Raw genomic sequence first — 21,352 nt, 5'->3', positions numbered from 1 at the left:
AAAGGTCCTCATCTTACCTCCAATGACAATTTATCCACAGTGAACTGCACGACCAGCAGCTTTCCTTCATCAGTGGGTGACGAAATTCCTTTGTTGGAGTTGTCTCCGGCTTGGTCATCAAAGGACAGCAGTGTGCTAGAACGACTTATGTTGCTCTCCTTAATTTCAAACTCTGCAGAATCTTTCCTGTTTAATGAAAAGCACTTTGAAGTCTTTTATTTCATAAAAAAATGAATCAATTACCTATCATCAGTTTAAACAAACAAGTAAGTTTTGAAAACTGAAAACCCGTTTCTTTCTCAGACCAGGTCCCTCTAGCATGATATGTATTCACTAGGAACTTAAGGGTGAGTACCTTCCAACCCAAATAATTTCTGGTGACATGGTGCTAGCATTCACTCATCCTCTGTAAATCACTTACGAGTGATCACAGTTGCCTGCTCATTCCAGACTAGTCCTCAGCTCATTAGGAAAAACCATCTGGCCAACATCAACCTAGGCACTGCCTGCCTATATAACTTATTTATTCTTTGTCTATTCTATCATCATATATTCCTGGTTCATCTGCAAAAGATTTCATCCAAATGGCAAGGTTTCTTTTAAACATTTTTGTAGTTGTCCCAAGCATGTTTCTTATTTCTCCTGGCATTATTCTGGATTGTCGAATATTTTTGTCTAACATATTTCCGGTATGTTCCATGTACTTCCCACGCATTCCTCACGTATTGTAGAAGGCGACTAAAGGGGATGGGGGGGGGCTGGAAACCCTCCCCTCCTTGTATTTTAACTTTCTAAAAGGGGAAACAGAAGGAGTCACGTGGGGAGTGCTCATACTCCACGAAGGCTCAGACTGAGGTATCTAAATGTGTGTGGATGTAACCAAGATGAGAAAAAAGGAGAGATAGGTAGTATGTTTGAGGAAAGGAACTTGGATGTTTTGGCTCTGAGTGAAACGAAGCCCAAGGGTAAAGGGGAAGAGTGGTTTGGGAATGTCTTGGGAGTAAAGTCATGGGTTAGTGAGAGGACAAGAGCAAGGGAAGGAGTAGCACTACTCCTGAAACAGGAGTGGTGGGAGTATGTAATAGAGTGTAAGAAAGTAAACTCTAGATTGATATGGGTAAAACTGAAAGTTGACGGAGAGAGACTGGTGATTATTGGTGCATATGCACCTGGGCATGAGAAGAAAGATCATGAGAGGCAAGTGTTTTGGGAGCAGTTGAGTGAGTGTGTTAGTAGTTTTGATGCATGAGACTGGATTATAGTGATGGGTGATTTGAATGCAAAGGTGAGTAATGTAGCAATTGAGGGAATAATTGGTGTACATGGGGTGCTCAGTGTTGTAAATGGAAATGGTGAAGAGTGTGTAGATTTATGTGCTGAAAAAGGACTGATGATTGGGAATACCTACTTTAAAAAGAGAGATATACATAAGTATACGTATGTAAGTAGGAGAGATGGCAAGAGAGCGTTATTGGATTACGTGTTAATTGATAGGTGCGCGAGAGAGAGACTTTTGGATATTAATGAGCTGAGAGGTGCAACTGGAGGGATGTCTGATCATTATCTTGTGCAGGCGGAGGTGAAGATTTGTAAAGGTTTTCAGAAAAGAAGAGAAAATGTTGGGGTGAAGAGAGTGGTGAGAGTAAGTGAGCTTGGGAAGGAGACTTGTGTGAGGAACTACCAGGAGGGACTGAGTACAAAACGGAAAAAGGTGAGAACAAAGGACGTAAGGGGAGTGGGGGAGGAATGGGATGTACTTACGGAAGCAGTGATGGCTTGCGCAAAAGATGCTTGTGGCATGAAAAGAGTGGGAGGTGGGCAGATTAGAAAGAGTAGTGAGTGGTGGGATGAAGAAGTAAGATTATTAGTGAAAGAGAAGAGAGAGGCATTTGGATGATTTTTGCAGGGAAATAATGCAAATGACTGGGAGATGTATAAAAGAAAGAGGCAGGAGGTCAAGAGAAAGGCGCAAGAGGTGAAAAAGAGGGTAAATGAGAGTTGGGGTGAGAGAGTATCATTAGATTTTAGGGAGAATAAAAAGATGTTTTGGAAGGAGGTAAATAAAGTGCATAAGACAAGGGAACAAATGGGAACTTCAGTGAAGGGGGCTAATGGGGAGGTGATAACAAGTAGTGGTGATGTGAGAAGGAGATGGAGTGAGTCTTTTGAAGGTTTGTTGAATGTGTTTGATGATAGAGTGGCAGATATAGGGTGTTTTGGTCGAAGTGGTGGGCAAAGTGAGAGGGTTAGGGAGAATGATTTGATAAACAAAGAAGATGTAGTAAAAGATTTGGGGAAGATGAAAGCTGGCAAGGCAGCGGGTATGGATGGTACTGCAGTGGAATATATCAAAAAAGGAGGTGACTGTATTGTTGACTGGTTGGTAAGGTAATTCAATGTATGTGTGACTCATGGTGAGGTGCCTGAGGATTGGAGGAATGCTTCCATAGTGCCATTGTACAAAGGTAAAGGGGATAAAAGTGAGTGCTCAAAGTACAAAGGTATAAGTTTGTTGAGTATTCCTGGAGACAGCGACAAAGCAAAATAAAAAAAAAAGTATATATGTGTGTATCTTTTTATTCTCCCAAATGTTCAATGACACTATCTCATCCCAACTCTCATTTGCACCCTTTTTCAACCCCTGTGCCTTCCTCTTGACCTGCTGCTGTCTTTTATACATCTCCCACTTATTTACACTCCTTTAAACTTCAGGAAGAATAAAAAGATGTTCTAAGAGGTAAATGATATGGGAAAGACAGGAGAAGAAATGGCAACATTGGTGAAAGGGGCAAAAAGGAACATGATAACAGATAATGATGAGGTGAGGAGATAGAAATTGTATTTGGAAGGATTGTTAAATGTGTTTGTTGAGAGAGTGGCAGATGGAGGGTGTTTTGATTGGGGTTGTATGGGAAATGAGAGCCATGGAGATGGTTTGGTGAAGAAAGAAGGGGTGGTGAAAGCTTTGTAGAAATGAAATACAGCAAGGCAGCAGGAGTCGATGGTACTGCAGATAGTATTGCAGCTGATTTCCTACGAAAAGGGGTGACTATGCAGCTGATAGGTTGGTAAGGATTTCAATACATGTATGGATCATGGTGAAGTGCTTGAGGATTGGCAGAATGCATGCATAGTGCCATTGCATTAAGGCAAAGGGGATAAAAGTTTGTGTTCAAACTACATAGGTATAGCTTTGTTGAGTGTACCTGATAAGTTGTATGGAGGGTATTGATTGAGGAGCAGCAGTGTGGTTTCAGAGGTGGTAGAGGATGTGTGAATCTGGTGTTTCCTTTGAAGAATGTGAGTGAGAAATACATAGATAAACAAATGGATTTGTATGTGGCATTTAAACAAAAGCTAGGTTATTAGGTTCAGTAGGGTTGAGGGACAAGTTAGTTGCAATGTAAGTCTGAATGGAGAAAAATTGGAGGAAGTGAAGTGTTTTAGAAATCTGGGAGTGGACTTGACAGTGAATGGAAACATGGAAGCAGAAGTGAGTCATAGGGTGGGGGAGGGGTCGAAGGTTCTGGGAGTAATGAAGAACGTGTGGAAAGAGAGAAAATCATTTTGGAGAGCAAAAATGGGCATGTTTGAAGGAATGGTAGTTCCAAAAATATTATATGATTGCAAGGCATGGGCTATTGATACAGTTGTACAGAGGAGGGTGGATGTGTTAGAAATGAAATGTTTGAGAACAGTTTGTGGTGTGAGGGGGTTTGATCAAGTAAATAATGAAAGGGTAAAAGAGATGTGTGGAAATAAAAAGGGCATGGCTGCAAGAGCAGAAGTGGGTGTGTTGTATTGGTTTGGAAATATGGAGAGAATGAGTGAGGACAGGTTGACAAAGAGGATATATGTATCCAAAGGGGAGGGAACAAGGAGAACCGGGAGACCATATTAGAGACTGAAGTCTGGAGTAAAAAAGATTTTAAGTGATCGGGGCCTGAACATGCAGAAGGGTGAAAGCTGTGCAAGGAATAGAGTGAAATGGGATGCTGTGGTATACTCAGGTCAACTTGCCATCAATGGACTGAACAAAGTATGTAAACGTCTCGGAGAAACCATGGAAAGGTCTCTGGGCATGGATAGGGAGCTGTGGTTTTGGTGTATTACACATGATAGACAGAAAATGAGTGTGAATGGATGTGGCCTTCGTCTGTTTCCTGGTGCTACCTTGCTGAAGCAGGGGGCAGCGATGCTGTATCCTATGGGGTGGAGTTGGAAATGGATGACGGCAAGCAATTATCAATACTTACAAGTGTATACATGTATATGCATATGTATGTGTATGTATAAGTATATATGTATATATATATGTATACATGACAGCTAGAGGCTGAGTGTGAATGAATGTGGCCTTTGTTGTCTTTTCCTAGTACTACCTTTTGTACATTTGGGGGGAGAGGGTTGTCATTTCATGTGTGACGGGGTGGCGACGGGAATATATAAGGACAGACAGTATGAATTTTGTACATGTGTATATATGTATATGTCTGTGTGTGTATATATATATATATATATATATATATATATATATATATATTTATCCCTGGGGATAGGGGAGAAAGAATACTTCCCACGTATTCCCTGCGTGTCGTAGAAGGCGACTAAAAGGGGAGGGAGCGGGGGGCTGGAAATCCTCCCCTCTCAATTTTATTTTTAATTTTCCAAAAGAAGGAACAGAGAAGGGGGCCAGGTGAGGATATTCCCTCAATGGCCCAGTCCTCAGTTCTTAACGCTACCTCGCTAACGCGGGAAATGGCAAATAGTTTGAAAAAAAAAAAAAAAAAAAAAAAAAAATATATATATATATATATATATATATATATATATATATGTATATGTTGAGATGTATAGGTATGTATATGTAGGTGTGTGGACGTGTATGTATATATATGTGTATGTGGGTGGGTTGGGCCATTTCTTTCATCTGTTTCCTTGCGCTACCTCACAAACGCAGGAGACAGCGACAAAGTATAATAAATACATAAATAAACAAATATGTATATCCCTGGGGATAGGGGAGAAAGAATACTTCCCATGTATTCCCTGCGTGTCATAGAAGGCGACTAAAAGAGGAGGGAGTGGGGGGCTGGACATCCACCCCTCTCGTTTTTTAATTTTCCAAAAGAGGAACAGAGAAGGGGGCCAAGTGAGGATATTCCCTCAAAGGCTCAGTCCTCTGTTCTTCATGCTACCTTGCTAATGAGGGAAATGGCAAGTAGTGAAAAAAAATGTATGTGCATGTATATGAGCAATTGGGGCCTGAACATGCAGGAGAGTGAAAGGCGTGCACTGAATAGAGAGAACTGGAACGATGTGGTACACTGGGGTTGATGTGCCATCAATGGACCAAACAGGGAATATGAAACTTCCAGGGCAAACTATAGAAAGGTCTGTGGGACCTAGATGTAAATAGGGAGCTGCAGTTTCAATGCATTACACATGACAGCTAGAGAATGAATGTGAACAGATGAGGCCTTTCTTCATCTGTTTCCTAGTGCTACCTTCCCCAAGCAGTGGGCGGCAATGTTGTTTCCTGTGGAGTGGCACTGGATATGGATGAAAGCAAGCAAGTATTGATATTTACATGTGTATACTTGTACCATGGAAAGTTTTGTGGGGCCTGGATGTGGAAAGGGAGCTGTGGTTTTGGTGCATTATACATGACAGCTAAAGACTGAGTGTGAACAAATGTGGCCTTTGTTGCCTTTTCCTAGCGCTACCTCGTGCGCATGCAGGGGGAGGGAGTTGTCATTTCATGTGCGGCAGGGTGGCGATGGGAATGAATAAAGGCAGCAAGTATAAATTATGTACATGTGTATATATGTATATGTCTGTGTATGTATATATATGTATACGTTGAAATGTATAGGTATGTATATGTGCGAGTGTGGGTATGTTTGTCCATACATGTGTATGTGGGTGGGTTGGGCCATTCTTTCGTCTGTTTCTTTGCACTACCTCGCTACAAGGGAGGCAGCAACAAAGTATAATAATAATAATAGCATAAAAAATACTTGTACATGTATGTGTATGTATATGTATGAGTGTATGTATATATATGTATATGAGCATGTACGTGTGTATATGCATATATATGTGTAAGTGGATCAAGCAACATAAAATTTCCTCATTTATTTCTTTATCTGTAATTACCAAATTGGAGGAGGAAGGATGGAGTGAAAAAGATTTTGAATGATTGGGGCCTGAACATACAGGAGGGTGAAAGGCGTGCAAGGAATAGAGTAAATTGGGACAATGTGGTATACCGGGGTTGACGTGCTGTCAATGGATTGAACTAAAGCCTGTGAAGCATCTGGGGTAAACCATGGAAAGTTTTGTGGGGCCTGGATGTGAAACGGGAGCTGTGGTTTCGGTGCATTACACATGACAGCTAGAGACTGCGTGTGAATTAATGTGGCCTTTGTTGTCTTTTCCTAGCACTACCTCGCACACACACGGGGGGAGGGGGGGCCATTTCATGCGTGGTGGGGTGGTGACAGGAATGGATGAGGGCAGCAAGTATGAATAAGTACACATGTATATATGTATATGTTTGTGTATGTATATGTATGTATACGTTGAAATGTACAGGTATGCATACGTGCTTGTGTGGGCGTTTATGTATATACGTGTGTATGTGGGTGGGTTGGGCCATTCTTTCGTCTGTTTCCTTGAGCCACCTTGCTAATGTGGGAGATAGCGACAATATAAAAAAAAAAATACCCTAGGATCCCTTTCTAAGAAAGATCTTTGTTAGAAAGAACTTTCTTTCAAAGGCTCCAGCAGCCCAAGCATGTGCTATTCCTAGTCACAGGGTTAGAGTGAAAAGTTCTTTGATGGGAATGTACTTCCAGTGATACACCCTTGCCAAAAGGGACTTCTGTTTTACAGTGTAACCAAGCAGAAATAGTCCACTTACATCAATTTTCTCATTTTTGCTCGTATATACTTAGCTCAAATAAATCCATTCCAAAACTTCTCTGCATTACTTTTACTCATCCATGAGAGGGTGGAAATGTCATTTCTGAATGGTTATATAACATCTACACAAACAGCCTAGGAATGTCATGCAAGACTATGTTTTAATTCAATGACAAGTTTTTTGCTACAAACATCAAATAAAATTTCATGATAATCCTGAATGGATCAATATGCTGTGTCTGAATTGACACCTTCAAGATCAGACTCTGTATCAGGTCTTGAAATAATAATGGGTGAATCAAAATACTGTACAACTAAAAAATTCAATAATTATCAAATGTCTATATATGAATCTTTATGAATAATGTTCCAGAAATAAGTGATTAATACCACAAACTCCTCAACAACAAACAAGTAGTAAAGTGTCTCACCTTAATGGTTCAAGAGCCTGGTCTCCAGAAAACTTCACCACCATGGTATGTAATGCCTGAACTTTCTGTTCATTTATGTGAAGCACCAGCCTGGGTAATGTACCCGCTAAAGTAGCACTTGGCCACTGATGCTGTGCATCTGGCATCACCACTACTCGCCTCTCAAGTTGTAAATTGATGCTAAACCGGTCCAACACATGCATTTGGCCTGATAATACAAAATATATATTCAATATCTTGCATTAAAATCTTTTTAAAGAACAATTATGTTTTTCTAATGAATATTCTTCTAAAAGTCTATCTATTCATTATCAGTGATTCCATTCGGATTTACAGTGGGTGGAGAAAGTACACATATACATCCATATTCAATGAAAATTTTACTGAACTCTATAGTAGTCACCAGTCTCCATCCTACAAGCTAATAAAGAGCATGGAGGTTAAATTTCCAAGGGAAATCTGAACAGGGTTGGGTTATGTTGATTCACAAAAACAACAAATTACAGTTAATAAGCCAAATTATTCTTTCTTTCATGCAAGATGATATTCAGTTTCTCTTAATTCATTTTTGAAAATCAGCATATAACTGCTCACCTTCAGGATACAAAACCAGTATCTGATTTCCAACCTACTTTTGAGAAAAAATATATCCTTCAATGCTCTCCAGTATCAGAAAGTACTTTTTCTTTTCATTAGCTTAAAAAATGTGGATTCTGAAAAGTTACTAAGAGTGTATTCTATGAAACACTTGTGTCATTAGACATGATTCATAGTTATTGTCGGTGAAACAGGAATGGGTGGAAATACTGACTGAATACAGGTTATGAAATTTGATAAACCTTTCCTCTCTGAGATGAGGTTCCATGAATATTGCATATTCTATTATTTTCTATTTTCATTATACTATGTCACTGTCTCCCATGTTAGCGAGGTAGTGCAAGGAAACAGACGAAAGAATGGCCCAACCCACCCACATACACAAGTATATACATGCATGTTCCCACGCACATATACATACTTATACATCTCAATGTATAAATATATATACACACACAGACATATACATACATACACATGTACATAATTCATACTGTCTGCCCTTATTCGTTCCCATCGCCACCCTGCCACAAATGAAATGACAGCCCCCTCCCCCCAAATGTGCGCAAAGTAGCGCTAGGAAAAGACAACAAAGGCCATATTCGTTCACACACACTCTAGCTGTCATGTATAATGCACCAAAACCACAGCTCCCTTTCCACATCTAGACCCCACAAAACTTTCCATGGTTTACCCCAGACGCTTCACATGCCCTGGTTCAATCCACTGACAGCACGTCGACCCCGGTATACCACATCGTTCCAATTCACTCTATTCCTTCCACACCTTTCACCCTCCTGCATGTTCAGGCCCCGATCACTCAATATCTTTTTCACTCCATCTTTCCACCTCCAATTTGGTCTCCCACTTCTCCTCGTTCCCTCCACCTCTGACACATATATCCTCTTTGTCAATCTTTCCTCATTCATTCTCTCCATGTGACCAAACCATTTCAAAACACCCTCTTCTGCTCTCTCTCAACCACACTCTCTTTATTACCACACATTTCTCTTACCCTTTCATTACTTACTTGATCAAACCACCTCACAACACATATTTTCCTCAAACATCTCGTTTCCAGCACATCCACCCTCCTCCGCACAACTCTATCTATAGCCCATGCCTCGCAACCATATAACATTGTTGGAACCACTATTCCTTCGAACATACCCATTTGTGCTTTCCAAGATAACATTCTAGACTTCCACCCATTTTTCAACACTCCCAGAACTTTCGCTCCCTCCCCCACCCTATGATTCAGTTCCACTTCCATGGTTAGATCCGCTGCCAGATCCACTCCCACATATCTAAAACACTTCACTTCCTCCAGTTTTTCTCCATTCAAACTTATCTCCCAAATGACTTGTCCCTCAACCCTACTGTACCTAACAACCTTGCTCTTATTCACATTTACTCTCAGCTTTCTTCTTTCACACACTTTACCAAACTCAGTCACCAGCTTCTGCAGTTTCTTACCTGAATCAGCCACCAGCGCCGTATCATCAGCGAACAACAACTGACTCACTTATCAAGCTCTCTCATCCACAACAGACTGCATACTTGCCCCTCTTTCCAAAACTCTTGCATTCACCTCCCTAACAATCCCATCCATAAAAAAGTAAACAACCATGGAGACATCACGCACCACTGCCGCAAACCAACATTCACAGAGAACCAATCACTCTCCTCTCTTCCTACTCATACAAATCTTCAATAAAAGCTTTTCACTGCTTCTAACAACTTGCCTCCCACACCATATATTCTTCATACCTTCCACAGAGCATCTCTATCAACTCTATCATATGCCTTCTCCAGATCCATAAACGCTACATACAAATCCATTTGCTTTTCTAAGTATTTCTCACATACATTCTTCAAAGCAAACACCTGATCCACACATCCTCTACTACTTCTGAAACCACACTGCTATTCCCCCAATCTCATGCTCTGTAGATGCCTTCACCCTCTTAATCAATACTCTCCCATATAATTTCCCAGGAATACTCAACAAACTTATACCTCTGTAATTTGAGCAATCACTTTTATCCCCTTTGCCTTTGTACAATGGTACTATGCAAGCATTCTGCCAATCCTCAGGCACCTCACCATGAGTCATACATATATTAAATAACCTTACCAACCAGTCAACAATACAGTCACCCCCTTTTTAAATAAATTCCACTGCAATACCATCCAAACCCGCTGCCTTGCTGGCTTTCATCTTCCCCAAATCTTATACTACCTCTTCTCTGTTTACCAAATCATTCTCCCTAACCCTCTCACTCTGTACACCACCTCAACCAAAACACCCTATATCTGCCACTCTATCATCAAACACATTCAACAAACCTTCAAAATACTCACTCCATCTCCTTCTCACATCACCACTACTTGTAATCACCTCCCCATATGCCCCCTTCACTGATGTTCCTATTTGTTCCCTTGTCTTACGCACTTTATTCACCTCCTTCCAAAACACCTTTTTATTCTCCCTAAAATTTAATGATACTCTCTCACCCCAACTCTCATTTGCTCTCTTTTTCACCTTTTGCACCTTTCTCTTGACCTCCTGCCTCTTTCTTTTATACATCTCCCAGTCATTTGCATTTTTTCCCTGCAAAAATCGTCCAAATGCCTCTCTCTTCTCTTTCACTAATAATCTTTCTTCTTCGTCCCACCACTCAGTACCCTTTCTAATCTGCCCACCTCCCACGCTTCTCATGCCACAAGCATCTTTTGTGCAAGCCATCATTGCTTCCCTAAATACATCCCATTCCTCCCCCACTCCCCTTACGTCCTTTGTTCTCATGTTTTTCCATGACGTTCTCAGTCTCTCCTGGTACTTTCTCACACAAGTTTCCTTCCCAAGCTCACTTATTCTCACCACTCTCTTCACCCCAACATTTTCTCTTCTTTTCTGAAAACCTTTACAAATCTTCACCTTTGCCTCCACAAGATAATGATCGGACAATCCTCCAGTTGCACCTCTCAGCACATTAACATCCAAAAGTCTCTTTCGTGTGCCTATCAATTAACACGTAATCCAATAACACTTTCTGGCCATCTCTCCTACTTACATACGTATACTTATGTATTTTTTTTTTTTTTTTTTTTTTTTTTTTTTTTTTTTTATACTTTGTCGCTGTCTCCCGCGTTTGCGAGGTAGCGCAAGGAAACAGACGAAAGAAATGGCCCCCCCCCCCCATACACATGTACATACACACGTCCACACACGCAAATATACATACCTACACAGCTTTCCATGGTTTACCCCAGACGCTTCACATGCCTTGATTCAATCCACTGACAGCACGTCAACCCCTGTATACCACATGACTCCAATTCACTCTATTCCTTGCCCTCCTTTCACCCTCCTGCATGTTCAGGCCCCGATCACACAAAATCTTTTTCACTCCATCTTTCCACCTCCAATTTGGTCTCCCTCTTCTCCTCGTTCCCTCCACCTCCGACACATATATCCTCTTGGTCAATCTCTCCTCACTCATTCTCTCCATGTGCCCAAACCATTTCAGAACACCCTCTTCTGCTCTCTCAACCACGCTCTTTTTATTTCCACACATCTCTCTTACCCTTACGTTACTTACTCGATCAAACCACCTCACACCACACATTGTCCTCAAACATCTCATTTCCAGCACATCCATCCTCCTGCGCACATCTCTATCCATAGCCCACGCCTCGCAACCATACAACATTGTTGGAACCACTATTCCCTCAAACATACCCATTTTCGCTTTCCGAGATAATGTTCTCGACTTCCACACATTTTTCAAGGCTCCCAAAATTTTCGCCCCCTCCCCCACCCTATGATCCACTTCCGCTTCCATGGTTCCATCCGCTGACAGATCCACTCCCAGATATCTAAAACACTTCACTTCCTCCAGTTTTTCTCCATTCAAACTCACCTCCCAATTGACTTGACCCTCACCCCTACTGTACCTAATAACCTTGCTCTTATTCACATTTACTCTCAACTTTCTTCTTCCACACACTTTACCAAACTCAGTCACCAGCTTCTGCAGTTTCTCACATGAATCAGCCACCAGCGCTGTATCATCAGCGAACAACAACTGACTCACTTCCCAAGCTCTCTCATCCCCAACAGACTTCATACTTGCCCCTCTTTCCAGGACTCTTGCATTTACCTCCCTTACAACCCCATCCATAAACAAATTAAACAACCATGGAGACATCCCACACCCCTGCCGCAAACCTACATTCACTGAGAACCAATCACTTTCCTCTCTTCCTACACGTACACATGCCTTACATCCTCGATAAAAACTTTTCACTGCTTCTAACAACTTGCCTCCCACACCATATATTCTTAATACCTTCCACAGAGCATCTCTATCAACTCTATCATATGCCTTCTCCAGATCCATAAATGCTACATACAAATCCATTTGTATATCTCTCTTTTTAAACCAGGTATTCCCAATCACCAGTCCTTTTTCAGCACATGAATCTACAAGCTCTTCACCATTTCCATATACAACACTGAACATCCCATGTACACCAATCATTCCCTCAACTGCCACATTACTCACCTTTGCATTCAAATCATCCAACACTATAACCTGGTCTCATGCATCAAAACAGGAATGCATATTGTATATATAGAAAATTGTGGTTAGGACATTCTAACCCTCTGTTTATCTATTGGGGAACACATGGTTTCATCACCTATTGTTACCTTTCCAACAGATAATGGCCTAATCACATTCTTGGCCTACCTGCAGCCATCAAAAACTGCCAGAGATGATATCATCAACCCACTGGTTCAAGGCAAGGGAAAGCTCAATTATTCCCAGGTCATAGGCATCATCCCAAGAGTAGTCACAGTTATTTCAAACAGAAAGAAATAGAAAAAAGGAGTAGGTAAGACAGGAAAGGGAAAAGAGTGTCAAGAAAAAAATACCTGTAGGGCATTGTCTCTTAAAGATAAGATTTTCTGAATTTGAGAACCTAGATTTCTCTCCTCTAAAGTTTGTTACATAAGCATATGAGCACATGTAACCATACAAATATGGAGGGTTAAAGGTAAAAGCTTCAGATAAGAATAAAGCCACAAATATGATGGAAATCTTCAATATTTAATATGGAGTCCTCACAGCCACACAGAGTTGGGGTGAGAGAGTATCATTAAATTTTAAGGAGAATAAAAAAATGTTTTGGAAGAAGGTAAATAAAGTGCGTAAGACAAGGGAACAAATGGGAGCATCAGTGAAGGGGGATAATGGGGAGGTGATAACAAGTAGTGGTGATGTGAGAAGGAGATGGAGTGAGTATCTTGAAGGTTTGTTGAATATGTTTGATGATAAAGTGACAGATATAGGGTGTTTTGGTCAAGGTGGTGTGCAAAGTGAGAGGGTGAGGGAGAATAATTTAGTAAACAGAGAAGAGGTAGTATAAGTTTTGCAGAAGATGAAAGCCAGCAAGGCAGCGGGTTTGGATGGTATTGCAGTGGAGTTTACTATAAAAAAAGGGGGTGACTGGACTGCTGACTGGTTGGTAAGGTTATCCAATGTATGTATGACCAATGGCGAGGTGCCTGAGGATTGGCGGAAGCTTGCATAGTGCCATTGTACAATGGTAAAGGGGATAAAAGTGAGTGCTCAAATTACAGAGGTATAAGTTTGTTGAATATTCCTGGGAAATTATACGGGAGGGTATTGATTGAGAGGGTGAAGGCATATACAGAGCATCAGACTGGGGAAGAGCAGTGTGGTTTCGGAAGTGGTAGAGGATGTGTGGATCAGGTGTTTGCTTTGAAGAATGTATGTAAGAAATACTTAGAAAAGCAAATGGATTTGTATGTAGCATTTATGGATCTGGAGAAGGCATATGATAGAGTTGATAGAAATGCTCTGTGGAAGGTATTAAGAATATATGATGTGGGAGGTAAGTTGTTAGAAGCAGTGAAAAGTTTTTATCGAGGATGTAAGGAATGTGTATGTGTAGGAAGAGAGGAAAGTGATTGGTTCTCAGTGAATGGTGGTTTGCGGCAGGGGTGCATGATGTCTCCATGGTTGTTTAATTTGTTTATGGATGGGATTGTTAGGGAGGTGAATGCAAGAGTTTTGGAAAGAGGGGCAAGTATGAAGTCTGTTGTGGATGAGAGAGCTTGAGAAGTGAGTCAGTTGTTGTTTGCTGATGATACAGCGCTGGTGGCTGATTCAGGTGAGAAACTGCAGAAGCTGGTGACTGAGTTTGGTAAAGTGTGTGAAAGAAGAAAGCTGAGAGTAAATGTGAACAAGAGCAAGGTTATTAGGTACAGTAGGGTTGAGGGACAAGTCAATTGGGATGTAAGTTTGAATGGAGAAAAACTGGAGGAAGTGAAGTGTTTTAGATATGTGGGAGTGGATTTGGCAGCGGATGGAACCATGGAAGTGGAAGTGAATCATAGGGTGGGGGAGGGGGCGAAAGTTCTGGGAGTGTTGAAAAATGTGTGGCAGTCAAGAACGTTATCTTGGAAAGCAAAAATGGGTATGTTTGAAGGAATAGTGGTTCCAACAATGTTATATGGTTATGAGGCATGGGCTACAGATAGAGCTGTGTGGAGGAGGGTGGATGTGCTGGAAACAAGATATTTGAGGACAGTATGTGGTGTGAGGTGGTTTTACCGAGTAAGTAATGAAAGGGTAAGAGAGATGTGTGGTAATAAAAATAGTGTGGTTGAGAGAGCAGAAGAGGGTGTTTTGAAATGGTTTGGTCACATGGAGAGAATAAGTGAGGAAAGATTGACAAAGAGGATATATGTGTCAGAGGTGGAGGGAACGAGGAGTAGTGGGAGACCAAATTGGAGGTGAAAAGAAGGAGTGAAAAAGATTTTGAGTGATCGAGGCCTGAACATGCAGGAGGGTGAAAGGCATGCAAGGAATAGATTGAATTGGAATGATGTGGTATACCAGGGTCGACGTGCTGTCAAATGATTGAACCAGGGCATGTGAAGTGTCTGGGGTAAACTATGGAAAGTTTTGTGGGGCCTGGATGTGGAAAGGGAGCTGTGGTTTTGGTGCATTATACATGACAGTTAGAGACTGAGTGTGAAAGAATATGGCCTTTGTTGTCCTTCCCTAGCACTAACTCGCGCACATGCAGGGGGAGGGGGTTGTCATTTCATGTGTGGTGGGGTGGCAAAGGGAATAAGGGCAGACAGATTATATATATATGTATATGTTGAGATGTATAGATATGTATATGTGCGTGTGTGGACGTGTATGTATATACATGTGTATGTGGGTTGGTTGGGCCATTCTTTCCTCTGTTTCCTTGCGCTACCTCGCTAATGTGGGAGACAGCGACAAAGTATAATAAATATATGATAATGTTGTTTAATGAGGGTGAAAAACAAGTACCATAGACCATTAGTTTTATCTTTTAACTCATTGATTTCTTCACCTCATGCTCTTGTATTATTTCCAGGTCGGGGTAATAAAAATAAAAAGTTCTTAATTCATGTAGAGATAATCTTCTACCATGGGGTTTCATTGATCTAGGAAGCACAAAATGTTTTCCTTGATAAACTCTGAAGAGATTCGAGTCTCATAAGATTAAGCTTTCTAGGTGATGTCTTACAAAATTAACAAATGGGCTATTTTAAACATTTTTTTTTTTTTTTTTTTTTGCTTTGTCGCTGTCTCCTGCATTTGCGAGGTAGCGCAAGCTTTAATCTTAGCCAGGATACCAGGATTCTTAGTTATCTTAATCCATACATGGTTGTCATCGGAGAGGAGAATCAAGATTCTGGCCATAGCATAGAAAACACTTACTCTCCTAGAGTTCAATGCTACGAGGAAAAGGGGCTCTTATGAAAAGACACAACTACTTTAAATTAGCCCTATTTTTTTCAAGTGAAAGCCTATAAAAGAGCTCCAGAGATAAGGTTTCAGCCATGTTCAAGGCATCAGTTTCTTCAAGGACAGACTATAAGCAGGTTAGGAAAATTATGTTGGGCATTTATTTGCCCTGAGCTAATGACTTCTGGTACGTACTTACCTTAATATCTTTTTTTCACCAGCCCTGATAATCTTTTTTATGGAAATTCACTAGCCCTTTTTTTTATCATACAGTTCTGAGAGCTTGATTATATGCCAGCTTTGTAATTCGATCAAACAAAAATTTTCAGAAAATGCTTTTTTTTTTCATTTTAATTGGATATTCCAGTAAAAGAAATAATTTTACAGTACTGAATATGTATCTCAACTATACTATACCAAGAGTTTCATGAAAATAGCAAAATGTTCCTAGTTTACACATTTACTCCAGGTTCCTTGACGTGTGGTGCTTCCTCTCTCCCTTATCTAGCCAGTGGACCATTGCTCACTCTGGCTGAAAGTTGAACAGGTTCAGCCCATGGATCTTTATTTCCATTTGGTCATTCAGGTTGTCAGTTCCCAATGAGGTTCAAGTTAGATTCTTCAAAACATTCAAGTTACTGAACCTTCTCTTTACAATGGTTCTGCTTATATAAATTGCAACCCTTATCTCCTGCACAACTAAGTTGTGAAGCAGATAATATGGAAGGAGCAAAATCAAGTCTCTGAACATATCCTCCAGTGGTGATGTCCTCAGATTGTTCATGTGCACCTTGAAGGACAGCCTCTACTTCATACTCTATAAATAGCTGAGTCAAGCATTTAACAAGTCACTGGATGGATTCCCTCTCATATCTGGGCATCTCTCTGTACATGTGTGGCCATTTCCTGTAACTAAAGACAGTGAAGCCAAACAGTTGTGTTGCTGGTGAGGGCTGAATTGAGACTTAGTAGTTTATCCTACAATCCAGCAGATCCAGGAGGAGCCTGTCTATGGTCAGAGGAGAGACACTGCTACTAATGACAATGTCCAGTGACAATACTGCAGACTCCACAAGTGGGACAACATCCATGACCATGTGATCATCAGCCTGAATGGTTTCACAAAGAGAACAAATCACATCAATGAAATCCGTCATGAACTTCACTTTGTTAGTATCCTTCTTGCTCGAGGAAGCAGCACTGTCTCGAAAGTGGGCACTGGTTGTGTAGCAGTTAACGATGACAGCCTTCAAGGCCCTGAACTGACTAGCCATCCAACAAATTTACTAAATCCCTCACTCTGCCACTACACAGTGCAGAATTTAACTTGACCCAGTACAGATTCTCCTTATGTAAGTTCAAGATAGTGAGCTCCAACCCACTGTTAACACAATGACTAACTGAGAGGTATTCATTGATCCTACTCTTTTTGAGAGCTCACACCTATATAAATGCCTAAATGCACCGATGCTTCATCAATGATCTAGTTCACCAGTTTCTATTTCTGGGACTCAATGGTCACCCCAGCATACTTCCTCAGCTGTAGAATTCACAAGTTCTTGGAATCCCATGAACTTGCTGAGAGACAATGCTTTTTTCAAGTAACCAATGTAGAGAGACTCCAATTCAACCATATTGTGATCAGTGCAGTCACCTGCCTTCACTTTAAAGAACTGGTTCTACTGGATCCCTCTCATAGTGTCTTGCCACTGGATAGGGGCAAATCTCTCAGTGAAAATCTTTGCACAATGAATGTTCATGCAGTTGATGTAGGCTGAGTTGAAGAAAAAAGTGATTTTCTCACAAAGCTGGCTGGTCATTCTACACCTTGTCTCATACATAAAAACTGCAGACACACTAACTTAGCTGTTCCTAAAACACTTACCTCTCATGATCTTTCTTCTCATGGCCAGGTGCATTAGCACCTAAAATCACCCATCTCTTGTCATCCACTTTCAATTTTACCTACACCAATCTAGAATTCACTTTCTTACATTCTATCACACACCTCCACAACTGCTTCAGTAGTAGAGCTACCCCTTCTTTAGCTCTGTCCTCTCACCAACTCCTGACTTTACTCCTAAGATGTTTCCAAACCATTCAACCCCTTACCCTTGAGTTTCATTCCACTCACAGCCAGAACATCCAGGTTTCATTCCCCAAACATACTACTATATCTCCTCTCTTCTCATCTAAGTTACATTCACACACATTCAGATACCCCAGTCTGAGCCACATTATAAAATATCTTATCTGTAAATATCTTACATGGGGAAAGTGCTAATATATGTAAGAAACTAAGCAAAACCAAATGCCTTGATCTTCTACTGCTTGACGATGTCATCAAGCTGATGGCGAAGGTCCTCAAGTGCCACCTTGGACTTGCCCTTAGTCAGTCTCTTGCTCAAATCCAACTTCTTTTCGAGGCTTAAGATGCTCCTCTTACATTTTGTGTGACATACACAGCTTCAAGGAACTGTCAGATCATTTTCCACAATGGTAATCAAGGATGCACAAAATACACAAATGTCCCAGACCAGCACACAATACTGCACCAGAAATAACACGAGAAATTGAAGATAATCACCAGGGCCACAAAACACTGGGAGGTAAGTACAATAATTGCTGCAGTGCAGTGCATGGGCTCGTTGAAATATCTATAATGAAATTCTATTGGAAGGTTGCCAACCAAAACTGAAAAGTATAAGCTGGTGTGAGCATCTCCTTGTTTAATGGAGGTTTTACAATACTTTACTTCTCTTTTTATATTTCACACACATTACATATTTACATATCACTCACATACAAAACAATAATTACATAAATGAAAAATAACATTATTTTCTTTACAAAAATAATTCAAGAGAAACTGTTTCATTTACTTAAAGTATGACACACTTAGACTTTCTCTGATGATTTAGGGATGTCATTGATATGATTTTTTTGTCCAGCTGTGTTGTTAGGTTCCTACTGACATCTATGGGTAAGATGTGGAATCATACATCAAATGGAACTTTGAATGAAGGCACAAAGGTTTAAACTCATGATGGAAGCACAGAGGAATGAAAAGGTTGATGGTGACATTCATAAGATGGTATTGGTATGTACACAGCAAATGACCACTGATCAGACCGTGTGTATATATCACATATACGCACACCAAGTGAGAAGATACTAATCAGTAGTGTTCACTTATAAAAGTTACCTATACAAGTTAAAAAGTCAGTTGCACAAGACATTATGGATATGTATCAGATTTAGAATGAACAAAACCAGCAAAAAAGACGGACAGAGTGGGCATCTCACTGCTTTAATGATCCATGAAATAATGAGGAAGGTCAGCAACAATGGCCTGAGATGATGATATCATTAATGAACAGAGGTTGTTGATTGGGTGGAAGGTACACTTGAGTCAAAGTCGAGGCTATTAATCCCTAAAAGATGATTAAGAAGGGGAGGGGCATTAACCTTACCAGAAAAGTTGGGGGATTGTGAAGTTTCTACACCCCAGAGGTCCAAGATATCTCTCAATGCTTGCATGGCAAACTGACCCAGGAGAGAAAAATAAAATATAAATGGTTACAAACCTGTGCCTCTGACATACGCAAATCGCCAATTGTCTCGAACTTTCCCAACCAGAACCTGCATGTCACACAGCCTTAGTTCATATCTGCAAGATCAATGCAAATCTATTAACAGGAAAAATATTTATCAAAAGATAACATTATTCCACAAACCTCTTCAATTTATTGTTTCTAAAACCATAAACAGCCAATGAAAAAACAGTAGAGCAAGACTTGTTTCATCATCGTAAGAGGATAGATGTCATCAAAGTTAGGTATAACATATCCACACTAATCACTTCATGAAGGATTATACACTGTCCTCAGTTAACATATATTCCATAATTTATCAAAATACATCTAGATTAGTTAGATGGTATAACACATTTTGAGAGTTCATACAATAAAACAACAGGAAAACAAGCACTGGGTACATTCATCTTTCCAAAATAACATTTCTTCAACCTGATAGGTAGTTTCACTCTTGTGGGTGGAAAAAACTTTACTCATATCTTGATGTAACAAATGAAAAAGCTTCTTATTAAAAGTTATTCATATTTACTCTAGGTAGAATAAAGCTGCCAAATGTAAGTGGCTAAAATAAATTCAAAATAAATTCAAGTATCATAATTACTGCCTTCTGAGAGTGCACCTCCAGGTAAAACTCAAGATATCTATAATGGAACTGAATAGACCTGCCTCACTTAATTTCCTGCCATAAGATTAATTATGTACACACTGTAGGCTTTGTTGCTTAGCTACAGAGGGCAACCCAAGCAAAAGATAAGTCACTGGGACTTCCTGAAGGCCTCAGTAACTTGCTACTGACCATGGTGGAAATTGTGCAACTTCTCTATGATTTCCAGCTATCTTTCAAATATAAGCAAAGATGACCATAGCAAAACCACACATGGTGTTACTGAGAGAAAGCATGAACCTATGTAACACAGATGACATTCACAGATGGGCATACACATCACCAATATCCATAGGTAAATCCAAACTGATATCAAAACAACAAAGACCATTCAGCCTAGTCTTATATGCAATTCAAATTTGTGAAATTGTTAAATAAACACATTGAGGAACATCTTCTTAGGAAAAATTTCATTAATGAAGGCTAGTATGGTTTTGTAACAGGTAAAAGTACACAAACGCAACTAATGTCTATACCTTTGTGACAATTTCCAGTAACTGTTGACCTAAGATTTTTGGCCAAAATTTTATCCTTTGTTTATCATATATCTCATATCACTCAATCACAGTTTTTCGAGAGAAAGAGAGAGAGAGAGAGAGAGAGAGAGAGAGAGAGAGAGAGAGAGAGAGAGAGAGAGAGAGAGAGAGAGAGAGAGAGAATGCTTACTAATCAAATGATTAAACTCAGATACAACAAGATAAACCATTTACAGCTGTAAACAAATAATATCAGTTGAAACATTTATAAACAGTATTCTATGGGCTCATATCCAAGATTTTTCAGGGGGTGAGGAGTATCATTCAGCAGAATTCACTGCTAAATGCAGTTTTAGATATGAATGAAACAGTGACCATATCTTATCTTTTTTAAGGTGAAAACTCAAAAATACCCTCAACTGCAAGGGTAAGCATGGTTGGCAAACAGATTGTTACATCATCTACTGGTGATCCCACTTGTACCAAATCATCAACCAAAATCTTAAATTTTACACACATTTTTCATTGCAATGTGACTTACATGAAAACAAAAACATAATATGGAATAATGTACCAAAGTGGTGCATGCCTTCACTCCCTGCCAAGGAAAACTGCTTCCCCAAAGAAACACAGCTTCCTTCCTGGTTATGAGCCAGTTGTTTTCTTGAAGTACAGTTATCCAATAACTCTAACAAGCAATGTTTCAATAACATTAAGATAAAATCATTGGTAAGCTTTTGAAGATAAACTCGGTTATGTTTTGTCAACATTACTGTAATCACTTCACTCATCCCATTACTCATACATCATGGTACAAGTTAACTAATATATGTCATCA

The 21,352-nt window shown here is 40.1% G+C and overlaps 1 protein-coding gene across 1 annotated transcript in view; it reads right to left on the bottom strand.

Moving 5' to 3' along the window:
• Vps13D (vacuolar protein sorting 13D) overlaps positions 1 to 21,352 on the bottom strand; it is a 772,012-nt gene that overhangs the window by 654,822 nt on the left and 95,838 nt on the right. Inside the window, exons 10-12 of the mRNA XM_071670877.1 lie at positions 19,366 to 19,448; positions 7,359 to 7,566; positions 18 to 186 (exon numbers count right to left, since the gene is read on the bottom strand). Coding sequence (XP_071526978.1) covers positions 18 to 186; positions 7,359 to 7,566; positions 19,366 to 19,448 — 460 coding nt within the window. The remainder of the gene's footprint in view (positions 1 to 17; positions 187 to 7,358; positions 7,567 to 19,365; positions 19,449 to 21,352) is intronic.

Source organism: Panulirus ornatus, chromosome 16 (assembly GCF_036320965.1).
Source record: "Panulirus ornatus isolate Po-2019 chromosome 16, ASM3632096v1, whole genome shotgun sequence".
Taxonomy (NCBI): Eukaryota; Metazoa; Arthropoda; class Malacostraca; order Decapoda; family Palinuridae; genus Panulirus; species Panulirus ornatus.
This window is presented reverse-complemented; position numbering and strand designations above follow the sequence as displayed.